Source organism: Danio rerio, chromosome 18 (assembly GCF_049306965.1).
Source record: "Danio rerio strain Tuebingen ecotype United States chromosome 18, GRCz12tu, whole genome shotgun sequence".
Lineage (NCBI taxonomy): Eukaryota > Metazoa > Chordata > Actinopteri > Cypriniformes > Danionidae > Danio > Danio rerio.
The window spans coordinates 22,769,288-22,796,319 of NC_133193.1; the positions used below are offsets into that span (position 1 = coordinate 22,769,288).

General features: G+C 36.6%; 1 protein-coding gene across 3 annotated transcripts in view; it reads left to right on the plus strand.

Annotated features, from left to right (window-relative positions):
* Positions 1-21,730, plus strand: part of hydin (HYDIN axonemal central pair apparatus protein) — a 128,014-nt gene extending 106,284 nt beyond the window's left edge. For 2 of the 3 annotated variants that reach the window (XM_073929185.1, XM_073929186.1), the window contains 21 exons: positions 336-691; positions 2,934-3,094; positions 3,168-3,262; positions 3,509-3,722; positions 3,858-4,061; positions 4,955-5,078; positions 5,166-5,331; positions 5,918-6,065; positions 6,147-6,354; positions 6,482-6,703; positions 9,402-9,571; positions 9,644-9,842; positions 9,931-10,086; positions 11,361-11,641; positions 14,084-14,303; positions 14,465-14,674; positions 15,905-16,068; positions 16,468-16,618; positions 16,721-16,951; positions 19,939-20,163; positions 20,500-21,730. In XM_073929185.1, coding sequence (XP_073785286.1) covers positions 336-691; positions 2,934-3,094; positions 3,168-3,262; positions 3,509-3,722; positions 3,858-4,061; positions 4,955-5,078; positions 5,166-5,331; positions 5,918-6,065; positions 6,147-6,354; positions 6,482-6,703; positions 9,402-9,571; positions 9,644-9,842; positions 9,931-10,086; positions 11,361-11,641; positions 14,084-14,303; positions 14,465-14,674; positions 15,905-16,068; positions 16,468-16,618; positions 16,721-16,951; positions 19,939-20,163; positions 20,500-21,009 — 4,415 coding nt within the window. In that variant the 3' untranslated portion in view covers positions 21,010-21,730. The remainder of the gene's footprint in view (positions 1-335; positions 692-2,933; positions 3,095-3,167; positions 3,263-3,508; positions 3,723-3,857; positions 4,062-4,954; positions 5,079-5,165; positions 5,332-5,917; positions 6,066-6,146; positions 6,355-6,481; positions 6,704-9,401; positions 9,572-9,643; positions 9,843-9,930; positions 10,087-11,360; positions 11,642-14,083; positions 14,304-14,464; positions 14,675-15,904; positions 16,069-16,467; positions 16,619-16,720; positions 16,952-19,938; positions 20,164-20,499) is intronic. The other variant, NM_001114415.2, reaches the window with a different exon arrangement.
* The last annotated feature ends 5,302 nt before the right edge of the window (positions 21,731-27,032 follow it).

The window sequence follows — 27,032 nt, forward strand, 5'->3', positions numbered from 1 at the left end:
ATTTTTGACATTGAAGAAAATCCTCTCTTGATCTTTTTTTATTGAACACGCTTGGAATTGGCTAGATATTCCAACATGATCAACAGTAAAAATGACTTACAACATTTTCTCTCAACAGGGAAAACCACCAACAATTGTTTGATTATATAGTGTCATGGCTTTGCAATCAATAGGATCATTATAATGGAAGTCATAGGGGCAAAAACAGCCATTAGCATAATGAAAGAGTAGTCAATTTGATTGATACACAAGGGTTAAAATTTCTTTTTTGGTTTTAAAACCTTAATAGTGTTATACAGTATATGGTAGTTATCAATTCTAAATACTTTTTCCAGGTCTGTCTGACCATCTGGATTTTGGAGACTGTCACGTGGGCTGCACTTATCAAGAAACTTTCACCATGACAAACCCAAACAGCTCTAAGGTGCTGCGCTTTGAATGGCTTCCCAATAGCCCACAGCTGAGCTTTGCTCCACAAGTTGGCCATTTGCATGCCGAGTGCTCCAAAGTTGTGACAGTGACCTTCTGCTCAGAGGAGCCCCTTATGCTGAACACACAAACAATAAAATGTGCACTCAGCAGTATTACCTTTCAGCAGCCTGTAGACCAGGTCCCCGACTGGGATGATAGTCACAGGACTGTTAAATGGGTGGATGTAGATAAGTCTTCACAGCAGCCAACTAAACGGAAGGTGAGTTTCATAGAATCACTGATAGATGTCAGCAGTAGTCACTTTAGTACTCACAATTTGTAAGATTCATTTTGAACATTCTAAAGTCGAAAGTTTCAAGTGTGCTGCATGGAAAATACTGAACACGTCATGTTTTTTTCCTGGGAATAATATTTCTAAAGGAGCTGTTGAGCTGTTGAAAACCCAAACAATACAAACATAAAAATAAAACAAAACTAAAAATATGAAAAATAAGTTATGTGTAATAACAATGAAATGACACAATGAGAAAGTACTGAACTACTGAAATATATTTAATACTTTATATAAAAGGCACTTTTGGTGATAGCAGCGTAAAGAGACCCCTTGTATGGAGAATAAAGTCACATGAATTGCCCAGGTGTGAGTTTTTCACACACTTCAACAGAGTATAAAATGTTGATGCTTCTGTGGGTCTCGTCCCTAAAATCTCATCTTTAATTTGTATTTTCTATTGGACTCAAGTCAGGTGATTGGCTAGGCCATTCTACAGCTTGTTTTTTTTTTTTTTTGGAATCATATGAGAGTTTCTTTGGCTGTGTTTCAGTCTTACTGAAATGTCCACCCTGTTTTCATTTACATCATGCTGGTAATGTAGATGTTAAACTGAAGAAGCTAATATTAATTTTACAGTGAGGAAAGGCAGAGGGTTGCTAAATGAATACTGAGAGCTTCTCAGCTGCTGTCTGGGCTTTTTTTCCTTTCTACACCTTCCTTTCTTTATGTGTTTAATACTTTTTCCCTGCATCATTTTATTTTAATATGCATAACTTAATTTGTAAACTAATTAGACTTGTTTTTTTTTTTGCATATATGGATTTCTTTGGTTGTTACCAACACCTGGGAAAAATTTCAAGTCAACAGCACCTTTTGAAAGATGTTTTCTGAGAAAAATGGTCACGTGTTCAATACTTATTTCCCCCACTGTATATAAGCTCTCAATAACAAAAACTCAAATCAAAGAGGTGAGATATCTAGTAAAAATTGGAGAAATTAATTTACACTTGTCATAAATACTGTATGAAGTCATAATAACAAGTAATTGAGTCATGATCCCTGTATAAATGTTCAATTACAAGAAATAATGTCAAGATTACGAGAAATACATTTGCAATTTAGATATCAATTTGCAATAACAAGAAATATTCAAGTATAGTGCAATAGGAAATGAAGCTACAATTGTGATATGTGAAGTTACATATTCAAGTAATGAAGTTGCAATTGCAGGAAAAAAAAAGTCTGATTTACTTTTCCTTTCGGCTTCATTTCCAATTACAGTTAGTGGATATTCACCTTTCGAAAACCTTACATTTCAATTGTAATACAGAATTATTCGCTCCCCTGTTTAATTTTCCCCCCAAATTCTCTTTAAAAGAGAGAAGATTTTTTTTTCAACACATTTCTAAACATAATAGTTTTAATAATTAATTTCTAAAAACTGATTTATTTTATTTTTACCATGATGACAGAAAATAATATTTCATACTTCTATACAACTTAAAGTGACATTTAAAGGCTTAACTAGGCTAATTAGGTTAACTAGGTAGGTTAGGGTAATTAGGCAAGTTATTATACAACGATGGTTTGTTCTGTAGACTTAAGGTGGGTAATAATTTTGTCCTTAAAATGGCTTTTAAGAAATTAAAAAACTGCTTTTATTCTAGCCAAAATAAAACTTTATCCAGAAGAAAAAATATTATCAGACACACTGTGAAATTTCCTTCCTCTGTTAACACATAATTTGTGAAAAGGGGGGGGGGGCTAATAATCCTGACTTCAGCTGTGTATATATATGGAGTGGTGAGATATCAAGTAAAATGTTGATAACTAAAGTTGTTATTATAAGAAATGCATTTGCATTTGTCATATATTTGTCAATTATTTATTTGACATTACAATTTTAATTTTTGAAGTTGGAGTTGAAAGGAAAAAGGTCTGATTTACTAAAACAAAAAATGCAATTAAGATATCAGTTCACAGTTGAAAGTTTCTCTGTTAAGAGAAATAAAGTAGTAACTGTTACAATAAATAAAGTTACAAGAAAATGACAATTGTTATAGAGTTATTAAAAATTAGGTTATGATTAGGAAAAATACAGTCAGAATCGCCTTATTGTTTACACTTCCATAGTAAAAGCTTCACTACACTAAATTACATACACTGTACATGCTGAAATCTTACTCTGCATATAGCACTTATGATCTTATATCTGTTCTGTGATCAGAAAGTAGTGACAGACCCTGAACCTCCTCATACTGTGGTAGAAAACTCCTCAAGAGAGATTGAGCTGATAGTTAGTGCCACATGCGATTATGTCCAGTTCCAGTGTGATAACAGACCCATCCACTTCAAAGACACAATGCTGTACCAGACCAGAGTCTTTCAGTAAGTATAAATGCACTCATAACAGACTAAAATTAGCCTGGACGGACTTCTTAAGTGATGCTGTGTTTGTTAGGCTCCAGATGGAAAACAAAGGCACGGTTAAACTGGAGTATTCCTGGCAGATTCTAATGGAGACATATGGAAAGATAACAAGCTTTGAACATGGAGGTAAACGTTTGCATTGTGGTTTTAGGTATGTTATGTTAGAGAATTATGTTTCTGCACTGTAAAAAATTCTGGGTTCCACACAATCGATTTGTGTTGGGAAAACATAAAAGAATTTAGTTAACTTAATTGTTTTTACAAATATAAGCGGATATGTGTTCATTCAGCTCATTTAAAATAAGTAGTTTGAACAATCAGGAAAAATAAAATAAAATAAAACCAATGTAATCAAAACATCTGCTTGATCAGGTAGGACGTCCCGCTCGGCTCAAGGCAGTAGGACACCAGAGAGACCAGCGAGCTCTCTGCAAAGTGTGTCTTCTTTGCTGGTTGGAGACCCAGAGCTTCCTCCCTTCAGTGTCGAGCCTGCTGTAGGGTGTATTAGCCCAGGAACGTGTCAAACTTTCCAAATTCGATTTTCCCCTCTGGAGGTGGCAGAGTTTGAGGCCAGTTTGATCTGCCGGTCAGTCACACAGAAAGTTTGTTTGTTAGAATAAATGAATGACTAATGACTGTTGTGTAACAGAATATTGAAGGATTTTGATGTATTTTTTATTTGTCGCTGCTAATGTATAAACACTTCAATTTTTTATTATAGCATCCCTAATCTAAAGGACAATCAGAGCCCAGAATTCACTGTACATGGACGCTGTTTACTGCCATACTGTCATTTCCACCTTAAGGATTCAGACTACCTTACTGGAAACAGGCGGAACCCTGAGCCCCACAGTACCCTCATGGTGGACCCCAACACTAGGGTTATAGAGTTCACCTCAGTGGGCATTGGCACATCTGTCTGCAGGTAAAACTGAATTGATGAATAATAAATCATCATATATAATAGGTATGACAAATATTATATGCATCTTATACAGTAAGTTAGCTGTAATGTTAAAGATATTATTGGCCCATGAACATGTCCTGCTTGTTGTCAAACTGTTTCATAACTGCAACAAGAGGCAATTTAGTCATATCTTATTGTTAAAACCGCTATCATAACATTATTTGTCAATATGTGGCCCTTTTTGGATTCTGGAAGCTATGGAAATTAAAAATGTAAAACAGGAAATACGTTAGGACTATTGTTTGTTTACACCCCTCAAAATGGTCTATAAACACTTATCTTTTATCATATTTTATCTTTAAAATATGAGCATTGGATGTATGTTCCAACATGGCTGTTTAAGAAATAAAGCCCAGACGCTTCATTATTTAAAGTTAAAAAATGTTGCAAATATATAATAAAGCTCCAGTCACCCCACTTGTTCACACTTAAAAATTATATATGATATGCATATGTTATGTAGTCTGTCAAGATAAGTTTAGTTTAGACAAAAATAAAAAAATAAAAAATATGTTATGAAAATCATACTTTTTGACCAGGCAGTGCTCATATTTGTGATTACAAAGCTGAAATTTCAGCAGCCATTTTTTCTTTAAAAGAAAATTATAAACATTTGGAATCTGTCAAATTATTTTTATCACTTTTGATCAATTTAAATTGCCCTTCCCGGAAACAAGTATTAATTTATTATAAAAAGTTCTCTAAACTTTTAAACAGAAGTGTACTTTGTGTACTGTATTGTTTACTACATAAAGAGTGTACTGACAACCTTGTCTTTAATTAAATATATGGTTGACTTATTATTATACTCAGCGATTGATCTTTTTCTCTCATATATTATGTTCTGTCAGGGAATTTGGAATTATAAATCCCACAAACAAGCCATACTCTTTTACCTGGAGATGTGAGGACTCCAAATCTCCTTTCAGTTGTCTAACACCAAGCAAATCCATTCAGCCGGGGAAAGAAGTGAAGGTGATTTGTTATTGTTTTAACAAATCATAAAGTGTAAACATTATGCTCTTTAGACATGCATCAATATCTGTTAATATCTGTTTCTAGGTTTCGTTTGAGTATCAGGTTCTCAACTTGGATATAGCAGAATCCTTCTGGACCTTCTTTATCCCTGAACACAGTTTGTCTTTGCCCTTCCTGCTGGTGGGCATTGCTAATGAACCTGTAGTCTTCATTGATCGAGCCCACCTTAATCTGGGAAGCTTGCTATTAGGTGAGGCTTCAATAAAATACTATGTTTTGCCATGTTAAGGGGATAGTTTATTCAAAAGAAATAAATTACTATGACCTTTATGATGTTACAGAAATGTATGCATAAATGTTTCAGCTGATGTTCCATACAAAATAACCTTGAACCCTATTTACTTTTACTGTATGGGCATTCTTTAAAATGATGACATCCAAAACTGGACCGCTATAGACTGATGTTTTTCTGGAACTGATGAATTTCTGCAGATTTTGTGTGATTCAAACGTTTAGAAATGAAACTAATGAGGCAATTGTTGTTTATTTTTATTGTTGATTCCTACTATGAAATTAATCCTAAGGTTTGCAAGCAATTTTGGAGAATTTGATGTTTCCCTATTTAAACAGACTACCCGAGTTTCAAAGCGTTTCAAAGATGGCCACAAAGTGAAATTACTTGCCTTAAAGGGACTTTGGTCAGACAATATTGGACTGTCTACCATTATTCCAACTAGATTTATTTGAATGGAACTGTAATAATTAATTCACTATTATTGGTGACAAACTGTATGTCAGGCTGCTAAGCAGGTGTCACCTTTTGCCTTTGTGTACAGGTTGTGAAACTCATCGGACAGTTTTTGTGGTGAACAGAGAGGACCAACCATTCCATTTTACGGTGCAGAAGTCTTCATGCCATTCTGAGGGCTACCAGGACAAACTGGTGCTAGATCCTATGGAGGGAACGATCCCAGCCAATGATAGGCATGATATTTTACAAGACTTCACATAATAATATCCTATTTTAATCAATACAGTTTATAATTTGATCTTCTATTGTCTTAGGATCCCCTTGGTCATATGGATCACTCCTACTCGGGAGGGAGATGTGGCATTTAATCTAGTAGTCACAGTGCAGAGGAAGCTCCAGCCGCTGACCATGAATGTAAAAGGAGAGTGTTACAGCATGAATGCTTATGTGCGATATGAGAGCCCTGAAAGATCCATCACAGAGCTCTCATCAAACCAAGTCCATCCGGTGGACTTCAAACAGGTGTAAATTTATGTGAAGTCATTTACCTCATGTGTGCTTTGTGATAGATTGATCTTTGGCAGAGTTCCAACACAAAACGTTTAGATCAAGCTTTCTGCCACTTCCTCTCATCTGTTTTCCAAAATAGTTGGAGCTAAACAATAAATCCACATGCACGTTTGTGGTTTCTAATCCTGGGAAGTTCAGTTTGGATGTTGAGTATGATCTATCTGGACCGGCAGCACTCCAGCTCCATCTGCAGGTTGAACCTAAATCAGACACAGTGGCTGTTGGTGGACAGAGCTCTCTCACCTTGACCTTCTGTCCACAGCGGAAATGTGTACTCAAAGATCTGACATTGTCCATTAAGGTAAACCCTCGCCTTCTTATTGACCTTATTATTTTATGTATGTGTCAGGCAAGTCATTAAAACCTTATGGATTTGGGACTTCCGATCTCATTCACTTCCATTGATATTTCTTTCATTCATTCATTTTCTTGCCGGCTTAGTCCCTTTATTAATCCGGGCTCGCCACAGCGCAATGAATCGCCAACCTATCCAGCACGTTTTTACGCAGCGGATGCCCTTCCAGCCGCAACCCATCTCTGGGTGACATCCACACACACTCATTCATACACATACTCATACACTATGGACAATTTATCCTACCCAATTTACCTGTACTGCATGTCTTTGGACTGTGGGGGAAACCCACGCGAACGCAGGGAGAACATGCAAACTCTACACAGAAACGCCAACTGAGCCGAGGCTCAAACTAGCGACCTTCTTGCTGTGAGACGAACGTGCTACCTACTGCGCCACTGCGTCGCCTTCCATTAATATTTAACCATAAAAAACTTGTTATATTGCTTGATGTTGCTAGTATTTTTATTAGATTATTCTTATTCTTATTTTTATTTTTATTTATTGCCATCAACACAATTGTTTGTAGTACAGGTAGTTATCTGTTAACTGCTGTTTGTTATCTCTACGCTGCAAACAAATGCATTTTTACTCATATTTTTGTCTTGATTTTAGTCCAAATATGTAAAGAATTCTTAAATCAAGTTACATTTTCTAGACTAGTAAAAAATTATAATATGACAAGAAATAATATGACAAAATTAAGTGAGTTTTTTTTCTTAAAACAAGCTAAATAATCTGCCAATGGGGAAAGCATAATAAGTTTGTCAAAATGAAAAACAAGATGATTTTGCTTACATCATTGGCAGATTATTTTGCTTGTTTTAAAGGGCACCTATCATGCAAAATCATCTTTTGAAAACTATTTGGACAGAACTGCTTGTAGGTATAGTGTATCCACAGTCATATTGGAGTGATATAAACACAATAAGTTTTTTTTTTTTTAATTTTCTGAACTTAAAATAGGATCCAAAACCCTGCAATTTTGAGGCCCACTGAAACGTGATGTATGAATGTGGTTTTTCCTGCCCACCAAATTAACTGACAGCCGCGTATTAACTTGTCTCAATAGTAATACATATACTGTAATCATATCCACAAGGCAAGACTTGCAAAGAAACTGGGATTAAAAGATCTGTTTCAACTCTCTGTGATCAGCTGCACCTCAAAAATGAGATTTACAAGCTTAAAACGTTTTTAAATCATTGCATGTTTGTAATAAAGAAACAACAACAAAAAAATGATATGTAATTCCTAACAATAACCACTGGATTTGCATCAGAGAATGCTTCAAACAAACAACAGGATTCCCAGTTTTTGGGCATTAAGTTTAGTTTATTTTGTACAGTAGCATAAACAATATAACAGTGTATATTAATGTGTATGCTGTCATATTTGCCTCTACCAGATGTGCAAAAGCAGTACAAAGTCAAATCTGTGTGCATGTGTGTACTGCAAACTTTGCAACAGCATTTGTGTGACTCGTCGTTGCAAAAAGGCTTGAATAAACTCTACAACAAATACCATCAATTAAACTTACTTGGTATTTTGACTCTTAAATAAATATCTTCTTCATTGCTGTTTCTGTAACTGACTGCTGTTGTGTGATGCAGCAGAGAAACAGACATGCATGTGGGAACGGTGGGTGGGGAGAACCAGCTAATTTGCAGCTAAGACTTACTGTATCTTACATCTTGTGAAAGGGGTAAAATAAAAAACTATTAATTTTTACATATTATTTTTAAAAACAAGACCAAATTGTTTTCTTGTCTAGAAAATGTTTCTTGATTTAAGTATTTTTAGATATTTGGACTAGAAACTAGGCAGCAACTACACTAATTGGCCACTTTGTTAAGTACACCTTACTAGTACCGGGTTGGACCCCCTTTTGCCTTTAGATCTAAGGAAGTACTAGAAATATTCCTCAGAGACTTTGGTCCATATTGACATGATAGCATCATGCAGTTGCTGCAGATTTGTCTGCTGCACATCCATGATGCGGATCTGCCATTCCACCACATCCCAAAGGTATTTATTGCTATACTGGATTGAGATCTGGTGACTGTGGAGGCCATTTGAGTACAGTGAACTTATTGTCATGTTCAAGAAACCAGTCTGAGATGATTGACACAATACTCAATTGGTACTAATGGACCCAAAGTGTGCCAAGAATACAAGGTAGGATATATCCATGCTTTCATGTTGTGGATGCCAAATTCTGACCCTACCATCCAAATGTTGCAGCAGAAAAGTAAACTCATCAGACCAGGCAATGTTTTTCAATCTTCTATTGTCCACTTTTGGTGAGCCTGTGTGAATTGTAGCCTCAATTTTCTGTTTTTAGCTGGCAGGTCACTTAAATCGCCTTTCTTCCCCATTCTGATGCTCGGTTTGAACTGCGGCAGATCGTCTGATTAGAAATTGCCTTAACCAGCATTTGGACAGGTGTATCTAATAAAATGGCCAGTGAGTGTATTTGAAAAAGAAAAGAAAAGAAAAGCATTTGTTTGCGATGTAGTCATTTCCACATAGGCAAATGAATAGTAAATTCGAAAATAAAAAGATAATTTAGAAATTGCAGAATAAGATCAACAGTTTATTTACATGATTGTTCTGGTAATCACTTTCTTTCCTCTTTTTGTAGATAAAGAATGGTCCAATATTCTGTTGTGCCCTGATGGGTTCAGCTGTAGCTCCAGATCTGGAATTTTCTTCCCTCAAGCATAATTTTGGACTGCAATTCACATATTGTTCTGGTATGGTCCCTGCTACACACACACTGGTGATCAGCAACAGAAGCAGCAGTGCAATCAGGTAGATGATGTTCAACAGTTTTAAAAGTAAAATTGTATGTTTAGTTTTTATAACACATTGATGTTTATTCAGTCTAGACTGCTTGTTCTCCAACACAACCGTCCTGGAAGTGAACTTTACCCCTTTGGTCCTTTCTCCTGGTGGCTCTGTGGAGGTTCTTCTGTCATTCTACCCACGTAAAGCAGTTCGTTACCATGAGAAGGTGGTTTTTGAGATGAATAAGTGTGCAAAACGAGTTGTGGAGATCCTGGGACAGGGTGCTGAGATGAAGGTTATAAAAAGGGTTTGGTAGATTTAATACGATCTCATCGTTCGGATGTACAGCTATTCATCCTCCACTGTTTTTATTGTGGTCCTAGATTGATTTAGAGGACCCGGCACACAGAGTGGTCAATTTTGGAGCTTTGCAGATTGGCCAGCAAAGTCGGAAATTGGTTTCCCTTGTGAATAACAGCCACTGTTCCTTGACTTTTTGTCTTCACAGACATTCTGATAACTCTCTTCACCACTCCAAGGTAAGTATGCGGTACAGTTTGTGCACATGGACACCATCATTCAAAAGTATAGGGAGTTGATAAGATTTTTGAAAAAGATTTGGGATAAAACATAAAGTTGACCATTAAAATAGAATTTATTTGATTAAGCATGCAGTAAGGCAGTAATATTGTGAAATACTATTACAGTTTTACTTGTTTTTCTATTTTAATGTATATTGTTGCTGTGATAGTAAAGCTGAATTTTTTGCATCATTAATCCAGTGTCACACGATCCTTCAGATCATCAAATCATTGTAATATGGTGATTTGGTGCTCAAGAAACATCTTTTTTTGTATTTTAATTCTGTGTTGAAAACAGTCTGGGGCTTTATTTTAATGATCTAGGTGCAAAGTCTAAAGTGAATGGTGCAAAAGCATTAAGGGCGTGTCTGAATCTCCTTTTGCTGTTTCAAGGATGGAAAAATATGCTTTGCGCATGAGTTATGGTTGTGTTTTGAACATTCAGTAAAGTGGATTGAACCAATCAGAGTTTCGTCTCTCTTTCCTTTGAGAGTCAGTTTCATCGCACCATAGTGCATTTGCTATTTACAAGGTAAAATTTGTAAGTGGAAAAACTGAATGCTTCACTAGTGAGAAAACAATTTAAAAAACAATCTAAAGTGGGACGATAAAGAATGAGCCTCCTCTATTTGGTGTTTCTCTTTACTTTACTTTTACACTTTACTTTACTCCATTACTTTTGTGGAGTTAGCAAATGGTAGAAGGACACCCTTTAGCCTACACATTTATTTTAGTTTGTTAAGCACAAAGAATTGTTTCAAAACTACTTTAAAATGTAAACTTCGCAAAATGTAAAAATTTTAGTTTTTATGGTCTAAAAAATAGCAACAAATTACACCAAACATGTCTTGTGCCTTATTGCGCCGCGTGTATAATAGAGGGCCCATGGTGCTTATAACATTTTTGTTAAAAAATATAAATATATTTTAAAATAGAAATTTATTGTAACTTTTTAAAAATATGTAATGTCTGTCATTTTGATGAATTTATGGTATCCTTGCTGACTTGTTTATTCTAGTCTTTAGAATAGTAATGTATAGTATATAGAATGGAGTCTATTGACATATATATATATATATATTTGTTGTTGTTGTTGTTGTTGTTGTTGTTGTTGCTGCTCTGGTATTTTCCACAAGCTTGTGTAAAACCTGATTGTCATATTCTCCAGCATAATTTAAAAATGATCCAAACAGCATACATCAGATGAAAACAATTTTTTTTTCTCCCTTCAGATCTTGTCAGTGCGTCCAGATGGCCAGGTAACACTTAAAGAGGGAGGTGGCCGCTGTGCGGTTGAGCTTCTCTTCTCTCCTCAGCAGCGCATGCCTCCCTTCACAGAGGAGCTGCAGTTGGAGTGTTTAGGTGCTGTTCGCCCCCTGCTGGTCATGAAGGGCTGCTGCCAGGCAGTGGAGGTCCGGCTGGACATTGACTACCTACAGTTTGGAGCTGTGGTCCAGCGATGCCAAGCCACTCGTCGTATTATCATGCACAACTCAGGAGACATTGGTGCGAGGTACATGTTTATGCATAAAATGCTTGATGGAATAGCTTAGAATTAGCCACACAGCAGCTAGAGCTTGAATTAATCAAATCTGTTATGAATAGAAAAGATAATAATATAAAATCTGAATCTACTATAATAAATCTTAAAGGTGTTTGGTCAATCTTTCAGATGCTTCTGTTAATAATTACATCTCTTTGTAAGCATTTTATCTTGGCTTCAGTGTTGGCTTTCAGCTTACAATCTGAACAGGGAACTTAATGCAAAATACATCTTTGCTGGAGTCATCCGCAACCATTTTTATTCCATGGTTCAAAGGAATATAGTTCCTTCCTTCTGTGCATTTTTCTCACACCGTGTTTCCATGTCACAACACCTAAATGGGCAAGCCCCCTCGAGGCGAAACAAGGAAAATAGAGGGGGAAGCCAAAAGTCACGTTTCAAAAGTTTATTTTAAGCCCACTTTGACCAAATATTGGGCAAAATGTCTCGCCAACTCGCACGCCGCTGGTCTCCGTCCAACCCTTAGCATCAGGAAAAGAGTCTGTCTCAAACAGTAGCAGGTAGCTGATAAAAGAGCGCACACTGAGACTCAGCTGTTCCCCATCCACCTGATTATGCCCCGCAATGTTGCAGCGCATCTGTAGAGAGAGCAAAACAGACACACAGACAGACACAGTAGACAAATGACAGCGCAGCAGGCTTCACACTGTCCCCCAATCAAATAATGTTTGCATAGGCAGCCCTATGACATAAATTGTTTGACAAACTATCAACCAATGGTTTTAATGTTGTTGTTTTTTTTGGTTTTGGTTTCACCCAAAAGTGAAAGTTACCTCACCATTGACTCATACTCAGATAGTTCAAAACATTTATTAATTTATATCTTCTATTCTGAAGAATGTTGGGTAAAAGCAGCCAATGGAAGTCAATGGCTGTTTTTCCCCCAACATTCTTCAGTACTATATATTTTACATTGAGTACAACAGAAGAGAGAAATTGTGTCGGATGAGTAAATGATGACAGAATTTTTAATTTTTGGGTGAACTATCCCTTTAAGCATCAAATCATACTAATTGGATTTATGAAGGATCACTTGACACTGAAGAAAGTAGAAAAGGTGCTAAATATTCAGTGAAATAAATAGAATTTTAAACTATATTCAATAAGAAAGCAGTTAGAGTAAACTGTAATAATATTGCACAATTTTACTGTTATTACTACATTTTTCAAAGTTCATTCTGAAAACATAGCCCTGTATACATTTCTGGAAATTTTGATTTATGTAGCCAGAGGTATGTATGGTTGAATTTTGTCTTTAAAATGAATGCTATATGGGGTGGTATGACGCTGTTCCTGTTTGCGCTTACCAGCTGACCGCTAACCTTTTTATGGACAGCTTTCCTGCTGTTACCAGTTTGCCCAGTGGCTTGCAGTGGACTTGAGATGCAGAGAGGAGTTGACCACAACGACTGGGTTTGTGTATACTGAAAACAGTTCCAGAGAGTGGGCAAGATAAAAACAGAAGCCAATAAATAAACAAATAAATAACAATTTGGTGTATAATAACTAACTAAATAACATGTGCTAGTGGGAATAGGGTAAAATCTGAAAACATGGAAAAAATCTGGGTTGTTGTTAGATCGGATATGGTTAAGGCTAAGTTAACGAGAGTTATTTATTTATTACATTTCCCATTTATTGTATTTTATTAACGTCTATCACCACCCCAAACCTAAACCCAACCGTCACAGTAACATAAAAACAGTAGTTGTATTAAGTATTATTTATGCAATCTATTGAATTACCCAATAAATTGTATTTTTTAATGCCGACCCCCACCTTAACCCTATACCCAACTATCACAGTACTGTAAAATATCAATTATTGTTATACAGTGTGATAAAAAATGCTGCTATATTGATGTGCATATTGCACTTCCTGCTGGCCGTGTATCTAATCTAGACGTCAATCGGGGCTTTTGAAAACACTATTGATTTGGTTTAGAAAAGAAGGAGGGTGGGTCTGTTGATCGGTCAGTCAGTCAGTCAGTCAAAAGCGGAATTTACGCAAGAAGAGAGAAAAATTTGAGATCTCAAAAAGCATACACAGCGGGCTCTGGTGGATTCGTGAAAACAAAGACTGTCAAAAAACGTAGCTCCTGGGACGTAATTGGCACTCTCCAAAAATGTACTGTATATAGCGGTACGTTTTCAGGATGAGCCTGGGTTGATATTTTTATTCAAACAAATGCAGCTTCATAGCTTCTTTTAAAACAACAAACAAACCTTACTGATCCCAAACTTCTGACTCCACTGAATAATTAGGAATTTTTCAAATTTGGTGACTGGTTGCATACTAAAATGTACAGTTAGTTCTGTAAATTAGTCTAAATGACAATACTATACCATGTCAAATGTATAGTACAAATGAACTTTTCCACATTCTTCTCAGATTCAAATGGGATGTAAAGAGTTTTGCTCCAGATTTCACCATTTCACCAGCTGAAGGCTACATCACCCCAGGGATGGAAGTTTCACTTGAAGTGACCTTTGCGCCTACAGAGCTAAGACAAGACCTCCGTTATGATGATCTCTGCTGTTCAGTAGAAGGGGGAAAATCTTTAAAACTCACTCTCACTGGCTCCTGCATTGTCCCACCAGTCGCACCAGAGGTAATAGACTGAAGAAAACACTGAATGCAACAGTGTCACTTTCCTTCACTAAGTATTTGAATGTTGCAAATTTACTTAGAAAAATGTTGAGAAGTTAAAAGGCTGGACTGTTCATCATGTTACTGTCTATTTCTTGCTTTTTTTCTCTTTTGTACGAGCAGGTGGTGAATTTCGCATGTCAGGTGCGCAGTCAGTGCACACAGTCTCTGGCTTTGCCCATCCGCATTAACCAGCAGTGGACTCTGAAATGTGTCATAGAGGGAGAGCACTGGAGCGGGCCACCCACTCTCCTCACTGAGCCTACTCAACAGAACACCTATGAGATCACATACAAGCCGCTGGTCATGACTACTGATGGGGAGAAGCATGAGGTGTGACACTGTCTAGACAAGATGAGGGATCTTCAAGTCATTATTTTTTATTTTTGGAGAAGCTATTAAAGTGAAAAACAAATGTCACAATTGTCAATATAAAAACCCCACAGCAATTGTCAATGGCAGTGTATGCCTAATGCTGCGACAAATTTAGATATTTTTAATGACTTTATACCCCTCTGCTGTGTTATTAGCGTGTTGCTAGCATTTTTAAAACATTGCTAGTGTTGTCTTTACTTGAATTAAATTGTTTTGATATCTTTCAACCATAAATTACCATGCTGATAGCATGTTAAAGTGTATTGCTAGCGTAATTTATTTATCAAATCATGTGAATTGATACTTTTCCTCTGGGTGCTCCAGTTTTCCCCTAAAACAGTAAATTGGCCATAGTGTGTGAGTGTTTATGAACTCTCAGGGTTCAGTACTTGGGTTAGTGCACCTCAGGGCTAGTTTGCAGAGCATTCACTGGTAAAACATGTGCCAGAGGAATTGTTGGTTCATTCTTTTGTGACCACCTCTGATAAAAAAAGGAATATACTTAAGGAAAGGGAGTGAGTGATCATGTTATTAACATGAATTAGCATGATGCTAGCTTGATTTAACATGGATGACATATTATTATAAAATAACATGTTTGTTGAAAGTTTTCTAGCAGGAGTTAACAAGTTGTTTGAAATTGCTAACATATTAGCATACATTTAACATGCTTGTTGAAAGTTTCTAGCAGGAGTTAACATGTTGTTTGACATGGTTAACATATTAGCATTCATTTAACATGCTTGTTGAAAGTTTTCTAGCAGGAGTTAACATGTTGTTTGACATGGTTAAAATATTAGCATACATTTAACATGCTAGTTGAAAGTTTCTAGCAGGAGTTAACGTGTTGTTTGACATGGTTAACATATTAGCATACATTTAACATGCTAGTTGAAAGTTTCTAGCAGGAGTTAACATGTTGTTTGACATGGTTAACATATTAGCATACATTTAACATGCTTGTTAACAGTTTTCTAGTGGGAGTTAACATGTTGTTTGACATGGTTAACATTAGCATACATTTAACATGCTTGTTTAAGATAAATAAAGTAGTAGATGGGGGTCGAGGGAATACCTCCCTGAAGTATGTATTTGCAGGTTTGGATGTCTGAACATGTTAACATGTTTTAGCACTCTGCTAGCATGAAATGCATGTCTTTTAACCATGTGTTGTGTTGTTTGTTGCAGGGCTCTGTATTTTTCTCCTTTCCTGATGGCAGTGGAATATTGTACATTTTGCAAGGCACAGCTGAGCCTCCGAAGGCTGAAGGCACAATAACTGAAGAGATCAAATGCAAAACTCTACACACACAGACAGTAACTGTTCACAACTGGCTGCCCAGACCTCAGAGGTACATCATCCACATCAAAACATAAACGTCCAGGTGTAAAAAAAAACATGTATATTTAAATTACTTAAAAATATTTTTTTATGTAAAAATGTATTGATATGCAGAGAGAATTCAAATGATTTATCGCAAAATGTTGTATTACCCTGATAATAAATGCTTCTAGTCATAGTTTGTATGCTTTACACATAAACATACTTTCATGCATTAATATTGTTAATCCTGAAAATACCCATGAAACAGCCAGACAATGCATTGCCTCATGGGATAAAGCTTGTAATAATCATAAAACCTTTGGTTGACTATCAATTCTAAAGCCTCAGTTGCAAATTCGATTTCGCTACTTAGCTACATTGTATAATTTATGTTTTATCATTGTGTGTGTTATGTCCTGCTGTGCAGATTTCGTGCTGTGAGGGAGCTCATCAAACCAGATCGTTCAGATGACACTGTTTCTCTGGAGGGCCTGGAATACGTTGATGTGCCTGCACAGGATGCGAAGAGTTACAAACTCTCCTTCTTTACTTATAAAGAGGGGCTGTACAGTTTTAAAGCAAGTGCCCCTCTTACCCCAATAAAAATGTGCTTATACTGACTACTTTGGTTATAAAACAAATTTATGACTCATTAAACATCCTATTTCTCACTTTCACAGGTGACATTTAAGAATGAGACTACAGGCGAGTATCTGTTCTACAATCTTAACTTTAAAGCAGTGGCTCCAGGAGTGATCAGGACTATAGAAATGGCAACTCGTGTGCGACAGATAACATCAGCGTCCGTGGAGGTGGAGAACCCTCTTCCTGTGGACGTTTCATTTACTGCAGAATGCCAGAATACAGATGTTTATGTTCCTCCACAGTTCCTTGTGCCTGCTCACTCTGTGGTAAGTAATCTTTCAAATGCACATGTTGATATATGAATACATTGGGTTTCATTCACGTTTTCGTATTTACTTATTTACGTACATTTATACACACATTTAAACTTCTCATGAAAACTTTCCACCTAAATCACAACACATGGGTACACACAAGTTTGTTCTTAAACTTGTTCTTCCATTAGTGAATTTAGAGCGTACACATGCACAAGGTTAGTAATTTGCATAATATGTGCTCAAACTAGCTCTATATATGGGCTTTCCACAAAGTAGCACATGTTTAGAAATAATTACAAGACGACAAATTATGAATTAAGAAGAGACCATTATGGCACTGAAACAAAAGACAAAGAACTCTAATGGTAATGAAGGTTTTGATGTTGGATGTGAAACACACTTTCAGTTTTGAAAACGTGATGTTAAACGCACTGGATTTTTGTTGACTTTAGAAAAGACTCTGCGCTTTTCATGATGCTGGTTAACACTGTATCAATTGTTTTGATGCTAAGGCACGTTTCTGCACAGAGTTGACTTTTTCCAGCTGAAGGCTAGTTAAATTTTATTCACCTTGTAAATAGCATATTTAACTATATGTATTGTTACAGTATATATATATATATATATATATATATATATATATATATATATATATATATATATATATGTATGTATATGTGTGTGTGTGTGTGTGTGTGTGTGTGTGTGTGTGTGTGTGTGTGTGTGTGTGTGTGTGTGTGTGTGTGTGTGTTTATAAGGCCCCTGGATTACGCGATTATTACTTCCGTGCGGTATCAGTTGAATGAAGTGGAATGAACCGCCAACTTATCCAGCACGTTTTACGCAGCAAATGCCTTTTCAGCTACAACTCATTCGCTCACATACACTACGGACAATTTAGCTTACCCAATTCACCTATAGCGTATGTTTTTGGACTTAGAATACATTGTAGTACAAAATTTTGATGAATTTTTATTTGTTGATTTATTTTTATTTTATTATTAACGTCCATATACACATCATGCATAAATTTGTGGCTAGTTAGTAAATGAGACCGACTGTCTGCAAATACTGGAGACCGGGGTCCAGTTACAACAAAATCCTTAAAGGATTAGTTTATCCAAAAATAAACATTCTGTTATTAATTACTTTCCCTCATATCTTTCTAATCCCATATCACCTTTGTTCATCTTCGGAACTCAAGTTAAGATATTTTAGATGAAATCCAATAGCTCTCTAACCTTCCATAGACATTAAAAGTCCTGAGATGTTTAAAGTCCAGAAAAGGAACCAAAAACTTTGTCAAAACATGGGTTCATTGATTCATTTGATTCAATGATTCATTTAAATGAGTTGTTCAATCAGCTGATTCATTCACAAATGTCTTTCTGAATAGACGACTGAATCATTGTCTCATATCAAAGCTAAAGTAAATGTTAGCAAGCCCTGTTAACTGTTTTACAGTGAATTTAGAACCGCTAAAATTACAGTACACTTGCATCAAGCAAGTGCATCTGAACTGCTCTCTTAGACACTTTGAAAATTGTGCGAAATGATGCAATGAACTGTATTGAGCTTGTGCGTGGTGCCTTATAACAACAGTGAGTTCTGATTGGTTTATCGTTGTTGTTTATAAGTCATAAATTACCATTAATAGGGGATTTTTATATTTAATTTGCATAACAAGTTTTACATTACACATACTGTTGTTAATCTAAAAGGTAGGGTTTGGGGGGGAGGGAGGGTTACAAAAAAGGGGGGGGGGGGGGGGGGGGGGGGGGGGTTACAAAAGGGGATGTTTTTTGTCTTTTTTTTTTTCCATAACCCCCGCATCCCCCATCAATTTGAACAGATGTTACAGGGAAAACCACCAAGATTGTCATAAAATATTTCCAGTTATTTTTAAGGTGCTCCTTTAAGTGCATTTATCCGTTGCAACAAAGTCCTTAGTAAGCAGTCCTCCCTACAAAAATTAACAGACCATTAACAGACCAAAACAGTTCCCATTCTGTAAGTCATCTTCTGAACCCTAATATAATGCATGATTTTGTGTCAAGTACAAAGAAAGTCTGGGGTCACACAGCAGAATGACCCGCCAACTTATCCAGCATACATGTTTTACGCAGTGGATGCTCTTTCAGCTGCAACATATCTCTGGGAAACATCCATACACACTCATTCACATTCATATACTATGGACATTTTAGCCTACCCAAATTTACCTGTACCTCACATGTCTTTGGGAAACCAGAGCACCCAGAGGAAACCCACGCAAACAAGGGGTGAACATGCAAACTCCACACAGAAATGGCAACTGACCCAGCCGAGGCTTGAACCAGCGACCTTCTTGCTGTGAGGCGACAGCATTACCTACTGTGCCACCGCGTCGCCTGTATGACATTGGTTAAGTGTAAAAAGTGAAAAGGACTTTAAAAATACAAACAAGTCAATAAACAATGGTTAAAACATTCATTGATGGATAAATTCTAATTTGTTTTGCTGCAGAGGGCCATATAAGTGGTCGACCATAAAATAAAAATGCAGTCAAGATTTTCACACCCTCATGTTCTTCCAAACCCCATGCATTTCTGTCTTCTGTTAGGCAGAGCATATTTTGGCAAAGTAAGAGCATAGTACTGGGAAACATTTATACACACTCATTCACACACATACACTACAGCCAAGTTAGTTTATTCAGTTCACCTATAGCGCATGTCTTTGGACTGTGGGGAAACCCGGAACACCTGAAGGAAACCCATGCGAATACGGGGAGAACATGCAAACTCTACACAGAAATGGCAACTGACTTAGCTGGGACTCGAACCAGCAACCTTCTTGCTGTGAGGCGACAGTGCTAACCACTGAGCCATCGTGTTGGTCCATGTCAAGGGTCATTTAAAAATAAATAAATTAACTGTTAATTAATATCAACAAGTTAAATGAAGGCTATTTTGCTGTGGTAATCATGGTATTTAATGCAGTTTTTTGTTGCTTAGGTTTCATTGACATTTGAATATCAGCCTCTGTGTGAGGGAGAGTCCACAGCCCGGCTGGTTTTATATGCTGCTGAACTCGGACATTTCTTCTATGATCTCAAGATGAAGGCCCTGTCTGCACCAAATGAGAAGCCTTTATATTTTACAGCACCACTTGGCAGCAAACACAGTGGCATAGCGAAGTTCACTAACTTTTCTCGTGTCAAGACTGAATATATCTGCAAGGTAAGAGCCTCCACTTTCACATTACTATATAGCAGATTTTATTAATGTGTTTACAGCATATAAATTGACCAGACACACACAACAGGACAATTCTGTAGTCATTTACTCCCCCTGATGTCATTCCAAATGTGTTTGAGCTGCTTGTTTTCTGCAGAAAACATAAGAGGAGAGAATTTGAAAAATGGCTCAATTGTTTTTGTTTATACAGTGAGAGAGAGTTGGGTGTAAAACAATATTGAAACGTTAATTTTCACTGTATGAACAAAGAATAACATTTGGTATTTCAAAAACAGCCTTCGCCATAAACATTTCTCTCAAATGATGTTTCTGACTCAGACGGACAGCCCAAGCTTCACAGTGGAAAAGAGCATTAAAGCAGCAGCGGGGAACCAAACTGGCACAGAGATCAGCATGGCGGTCCATTTCGAGCCCTGCCTGGTTGGAGACATCCAAAGTCGGCTCACAATCTCCTCAGACTCGGGAGGGGAGTTCGTATTTCCCCTGTATGGCACCTGCACCCCTCCTAAAGCTCAGGGTCCCCTTTCTATCAGCTTAGGCTCCAGTGTATCCATTGCCTTCAAGAACGTCTTTCAACAGACCACCACCTTCTCCTACCAGGTAGACAATCCCGCCTTCACCGTTAAGGGCGCAGAGACAATTTCGGCTCAAAAAACTCAGCATATACAGGTTATATTTGACGGCCCTCCTACAGGCTCCAAAGGCCCCTATCGTGGAAAGCTGACAATTACATGCCCACGAATGGAGGGCCACGGACAGTGCATCTTCTGGGTTTACTATCTGAAAGGTGTTTGTCCTGAGCCCACTTCAGAAAAAAGAACACCATGAAGAAAGAGTTGTGCTGTTCTTTAGATAAAAGTGGTAGTGGTTGAAAATGGGTTACAAAAAAAACTTTAGGTTGTTCTTATTTATTTTTAACCAGAAAATCAAATACACTATTTCAAAACAATATATAAACATATAGTTTAATGATTCAATATAAAGAATAAAATAAAAACATTTTTGGAGTTTATAGTTTGAATTATTCTTGTCCAGTTTTAAATTAAATGTTGTTTCTACTGGATTGTCTTCTTCAGTCCACCAGGAGGTGCACTTGTTGCTCCTAAATCACCTTTAACACGTCCCATATACTGAGAAGCTACAGGAGGTATGTTCAATTTAGGTTCATGACTAAATGACCATGATACAGATTTATGGTTGTACATTTGCGTATTTGTGCAGACAGCCGTATGTGTTTCATAATCGTATGCCTTATAATTGTGTGTGAAATGTCATGAATTTTATTTCTCATTTTCTCAGAAATGCCCTCCTGCTTGCTTTTGCAAATGATTTTACACTTTCAACATTTAAACAAAGTGAGTGAGCTGAACGCATGCAGACTGACGTTATATTTCTATATGATTACTGTTATTGTTCATTAAAGCTTTTGATAAACATAAATATTAAGATAAATATTAAGAAAACTGGCAGCGTGGTGGTGCAGTGGGTAACACAATCACCTTACAGCAAGAAGGACGCTGGTTTGAGCCAATAGTATCTGGATGCAGCCTTTATGATGCAAGGTGAGATTGCATCACTCAGCGATGCAATGTCAGACACAATGCTCTCAATGGAGTGAGTGACGTTACAGTGACGGGTAGGGTTTAGGGTGGGGTTAGGTGAGCGCATTTAAAAGCATTAGATGCAGCTCAGATTGCACTGCACCAGGTCTGCATCCAGACCCCTCTCCTTCGAGCCTTGGCTGAGTTAGTTGCCATTTCTGTGTGGAGTTTGCATGTTCTCCCCATGTTCTCTTGCGTTTTCTCCGGATGCTCCAGTTTCCCCCTCAGTCCAAAGACATGCTCTATAAGTGATTTGGGTAAGCTAAATTGTCCGTAGTGTATGAGTGTGTCTGGATGTTTCCCAGTGATATGTTGCAGCTGGAAGGCATCCGCTACCTAAAACATATGCTGGATAAGTTGGCGGTTCATTCCACTGTGGCGACCTCAGATTAATAAAGGGACTAAGCTAAAAAAAGAAAATTAATAATTGAATTAAAAAAACTAGACTGAAAGAAAATTGGAATCAATGAAATGACTAAAACCTCAACATTAAAATCAAAATTTAAAGTATTATGCTAAAAAATTATTCAAAATGTTAATGAAAACTATAACGAATATAAAGCTACATAAATTCTATATAAATAAAGACAATTTTTAATTCATTTGAAATTCGATTAACATGTTTGTATGAAGAAAATATTATCATTAAGTATATTTTATATCAAATGTTTTGTATATTAAATATAATATTAAAGCTTTACATTTACTTATATATTCCATCATTCCTTCATTTTTTTTTGGCTTAGTCTTTATTACAGAGGTCGCCACTGTGGAATAAACCGCCAACTATTCCTTCATAAGTTTTACTCAGCGGATACTCATACACTAAAGCTAATTTTGTCAATTCACTTATAGCACATTGCTTTGGATTGTCTGGAAATCCGGAGTACCTGGAGGAAACCTATATATTATAATATTGACCTTGATGTTCATTTAAAGCAGAGATGCCTAATCTAGGGCCCGCCAACCAGTCAGAGAAGAGATGGACAAATGATGGGGAAGGTTGGAGTAAATCCCTCGAACAGAGATCGTCATTCTAATTTCACATAACCTTTTGGTTGTTTATTGAATTGCTGAGCTACAAAAAAATAAAAAATAAAATAATTAAATGTTTCAATTAAATGTGAATTTATCAGATATTTGAAAGGGTAATAAAACCCTAGAACACATTTCTTTATATTTTGACAGACTTTTATGTGTGGTACGTTCTTAAAAACACTTTTAAGACATATTTTACTATCGAGTGCAATTTGTTTTTGTATATATACAGTCAAAGGCAGAATTATTAGCCCCCTGTTTATTTTTTTCCCCAATTTTTGTTTAACGGAGAGAAGATTTATTCAACACATTTATAAACATAATAGTTTTAATAACTCATTTCTTATAACTGATTACTTTTATCTTTGCCATGATGACAGTAAATAGTATTTGACTAGATATTTTTCAAAACACTTCTATGCAGCTTAAAGTGACATTTAAAAGCTTAACTATGTAGGTTAAATAGGTTGACTAGGCAGGTTAGGGTAATTAGGCAAGTTATTGTAGAACGATTATTTTTGTTCTGTCGACTATCGAAAAAAAGGGGCTAATCAATTTGACCATAAAATGTTTTTTTTTTTTTTTTTTAAACAGCTTTTATTCTAGCCGAAATAAAACAAATAAGACTTTCTCCAGAAGAAAAAAATATTATCAGACATACTGTGAGAATTTCCTTGCTCTGTTAAACATAATTTGGGAAATGTTTAAAAAAATATAATAACTCTGACTTCAACTGTACATAAAAAAGTGAACTCTATTGTGTTATAAATCACATTGTTGATGGTTTTATTCTAAGAAATGTATTGTTTAAAATTAGGATGTTACCATGGTAACTTTTTCGCTAATGTTCGTTTGTGAAGTACATGCTTCACTGAATCAAATTTATGTATTTATTTAAATAACATCTAATTTATTTATAAAACATATTTAATTTTTTTGTGTTTTGAGGGACATCTCAAGAATTCACATTTAGCTGATGATTTATTATAAATCGTGTTTGGCATGGTGTCCCGGTAGAGAGCCCTGACCTCCTAAGACTTGAGAGCTTTTGCAAAACGAGAGGGGAGATTCTCGAGGTAGATCACGAGAACTCCCCTGCTGTAGTAGCTAATGAACAGATAGGGTTTGCACTTAGAGAGGACTACTTAATAGGAGCATGTCTATGGTGCCGATATGGATTAGTCAGTTAACTTAAGTTGCATGTTTTTGAACAGTGGGAGGAAACTGGAAAACCTGGGGCAAACCCACGTGAGCACAGGGAGAACCTGTAAACTCAGGACAGAAACGTTGGCTAGCTTGGTAAGGACTAGAACCAGTGACGTTCTTGCTGTGAGGCATCAATGCTAAGCCACTGTGCCACTCATCTAGGAAAGGAATAGTAGGGTGGAAGGGGGGATTCTTCAAAACGAAGATGGCTGTGATATGGAACTTAGGGTATTTATAGTGACCTTAGGAATAGTTTAATTGGTGAATCATAAATTGGATAATGCGGGACCATCCGCAAGCAATCAAAAGCAGGTGATCCTCTTGAAATTAGTTTATAAATAAACTTCACTTAAAGTATTCTGACCTACAGTAACCGCTGATTAGCTATTTCAGAGGTTACTTTAGGTCAAACTAAAAAAACTATGACTTTACTTTTAGGCTATACAGTATCTAGATACAAACAGCTATTTTACTAGAAAATTGTCTATAATAAATAATCATCAGTAAATATAAATTCCTTCGAATTCAATTTTAGTTAGCTTTGTTTTTACTGACACCTTTGTTTTTCCCTTATATTTTGTATTTTATTTCTATACATTTACCAAAATGATTGCATTTGAAGGCTAGAGCTCTGAACGCTTATGCGTTCCAGTAAACATATTACATACATGTATATTGAAGCTGACAGAATGTCAAAAATGCCACAGCGTGTCCAACCTCAGATGACGGACAATTCCCTGGTCACTCTCTTCCCGTTTGAGGCTGCCAAGCCAGAATAACCGTTCACCATTTCATTCAGCCCCCTGCACATTCCCTGATATACCACTGAGTTTGTTTATGGGCAGAAAACATAGACCTGTCACTGCCACACACAAACCGGCTGTGAGGGGTGTTGATCTGAGCACGTCCAAAGACAAGGGATTACCGCTTGTTGTAATTATCGTGAAGAAGGAGTAACAGGTTGCTGTGAGTTGCCCTACATTAAAGAGATGCATCCAATCTCTTTTTTTCCCTGTTTGGCTAAATGCCTCACTATAGGAACGCAGACTGTAGGGGGGTTGTACTTGGTGCCAATTAAATAAAGGCCCTTTTAGTTGCAATGACTTAATCACCCCTCGTAAAGGGCAGGACCGGGGAGCCTTTCAACACTCTTTCAACTCACAAAGGTCATTTCAGACCATTATGGAGACAGTAAGGTAATGAGGGATTTTCTAAGCGAAGGAGAACCCACCCCAAAAACTATCAAGCTGCTGTTTTTTTTGTCCTTGTGTGAAAAAAAATTCTGTACATGTTTGTTTGTTAAGCAACAGACATTAAAGGGGTGGTCCAGAGTTTATTTTTAAGGCTTGGTGGTGTTTATAAGATGCAAAGCAATGTGTGCTCATGCTTCATTTGTAGAAAATCATGTTATTTTTTCATAAATATTTATTTGATTATATAAAGCTACTCAGCTAACATGAAAACCACTATCATATTTCCTAGTTCCTGTAAAAGGCCTGTCCTCAAGAGGCTCTGACTGGTCAGCTAACATAATGTGCTGTGATTTGCAGATTAGCTCCACGACATATTTGTGTCATAAGCATGTGTAAGTAATATAAAAGTTTCCCATATCTTTTGCTAGTTTGTTATTTGAAATGTACAAAGCAGGGAAAGCGGACGCATAGAGAGACACTGCAGCGCTGGTAAAGATTGTGGGTGTTTACAGTGGTTTGATATACTCTATATGAATTTGCAGCTAAAATGTTAACAGTGCCAAACAGCATTTCACGTTGCTTACATCCTTGTTTACATCCTTGCCACAACATACCGATAATAGAAACTGTGAATGTAATAGATAGATTTTAACAAATAAAAATACTTACAGTTTGTGGCTCACAATCCACAGCTTCTGCTATTATGGTTAGAGCTGCTCTTATATTAAATAGTTTTTAGCCGAATCCAGCACTGAAGTGGGAGAGATTCTGGAAGCTATCCTTTGTCAAATGCTAGCTTTATATACTTTTACCATTCTCTGGAACATAATTAAAATTAAACTGTAAGGCCTTTTGTCTTTGTGTTGTGTCCTTTGTAAGCTCAAATACTGAAACAGAGGAAGCTCTGTGGAAATTTTAGCGTTTGGATGGCATTTTAGCTTTCTCTGCTATAACATTACTGTGCCTCTGGCCACGCCCCTCTGTTGCGTGGAGTGTGTGCGCATGATGAATGTTCGTAACCTGAAGCATTTGTGATCTCACTAGCCTGGATGTATTTTTTTGTAGTGCCCAAATTTATTCACTGTAGGCTTTCCTAAGCTAACCCTGTAAAAGCCAATGTCTCACTTTGCATTGAACTTTAAGAGTATTACATTCAGAGATATTGTTAATGTTCACACAGCTACATTACACATCAACTAAAGTTCAAAATATGATATCACTTTGGACCACCCCTTTAAGAAATCATAAAACATTATAAGTTGTTTGAATGGGCATTTACAGAGCTCTGTATCCATCAAAAGTTGCACATTTTACTTGTGTGCAAAATCAGATGACGGTATTTGTGAATAAAGCACTCTTTCTGTCTCATGTTTTTGAGAGAATAACCTTTAAGAGAAACATGGTTGATTTATCAGCAGCTCTTTTTCCTTCATAAAAATGTGTTGTGCATTATTTTGATGACAAACTTTCACTTTGAAATTCTCACAATGCTTAAAACAACATTTGAGATGGTGTTAGATGAGATCCCTCCACTAGTTAATGCAGTTACTCAATCACATCATCACAGAGACAAAATCATATGACTTTTTTATTTTGCATAAATGAATTTATTTGGTAAATGTGATTCAGTTGAAGGCGTCACGGTGGTGCAATGGGTAGCACAATTGCCTCACAGCAAGAAGGTCACTGTTTCAAGCCCTGGCTGTGTCAGTTGGCATTTCTGTGTTGTGTTTGTATGTTCTCTCTGTGTTCGCATGGGTTTCCTTCAGGTGCTTTGGTTTCCCCCCAGTCCAAAAACATGCACTGTGGGTGA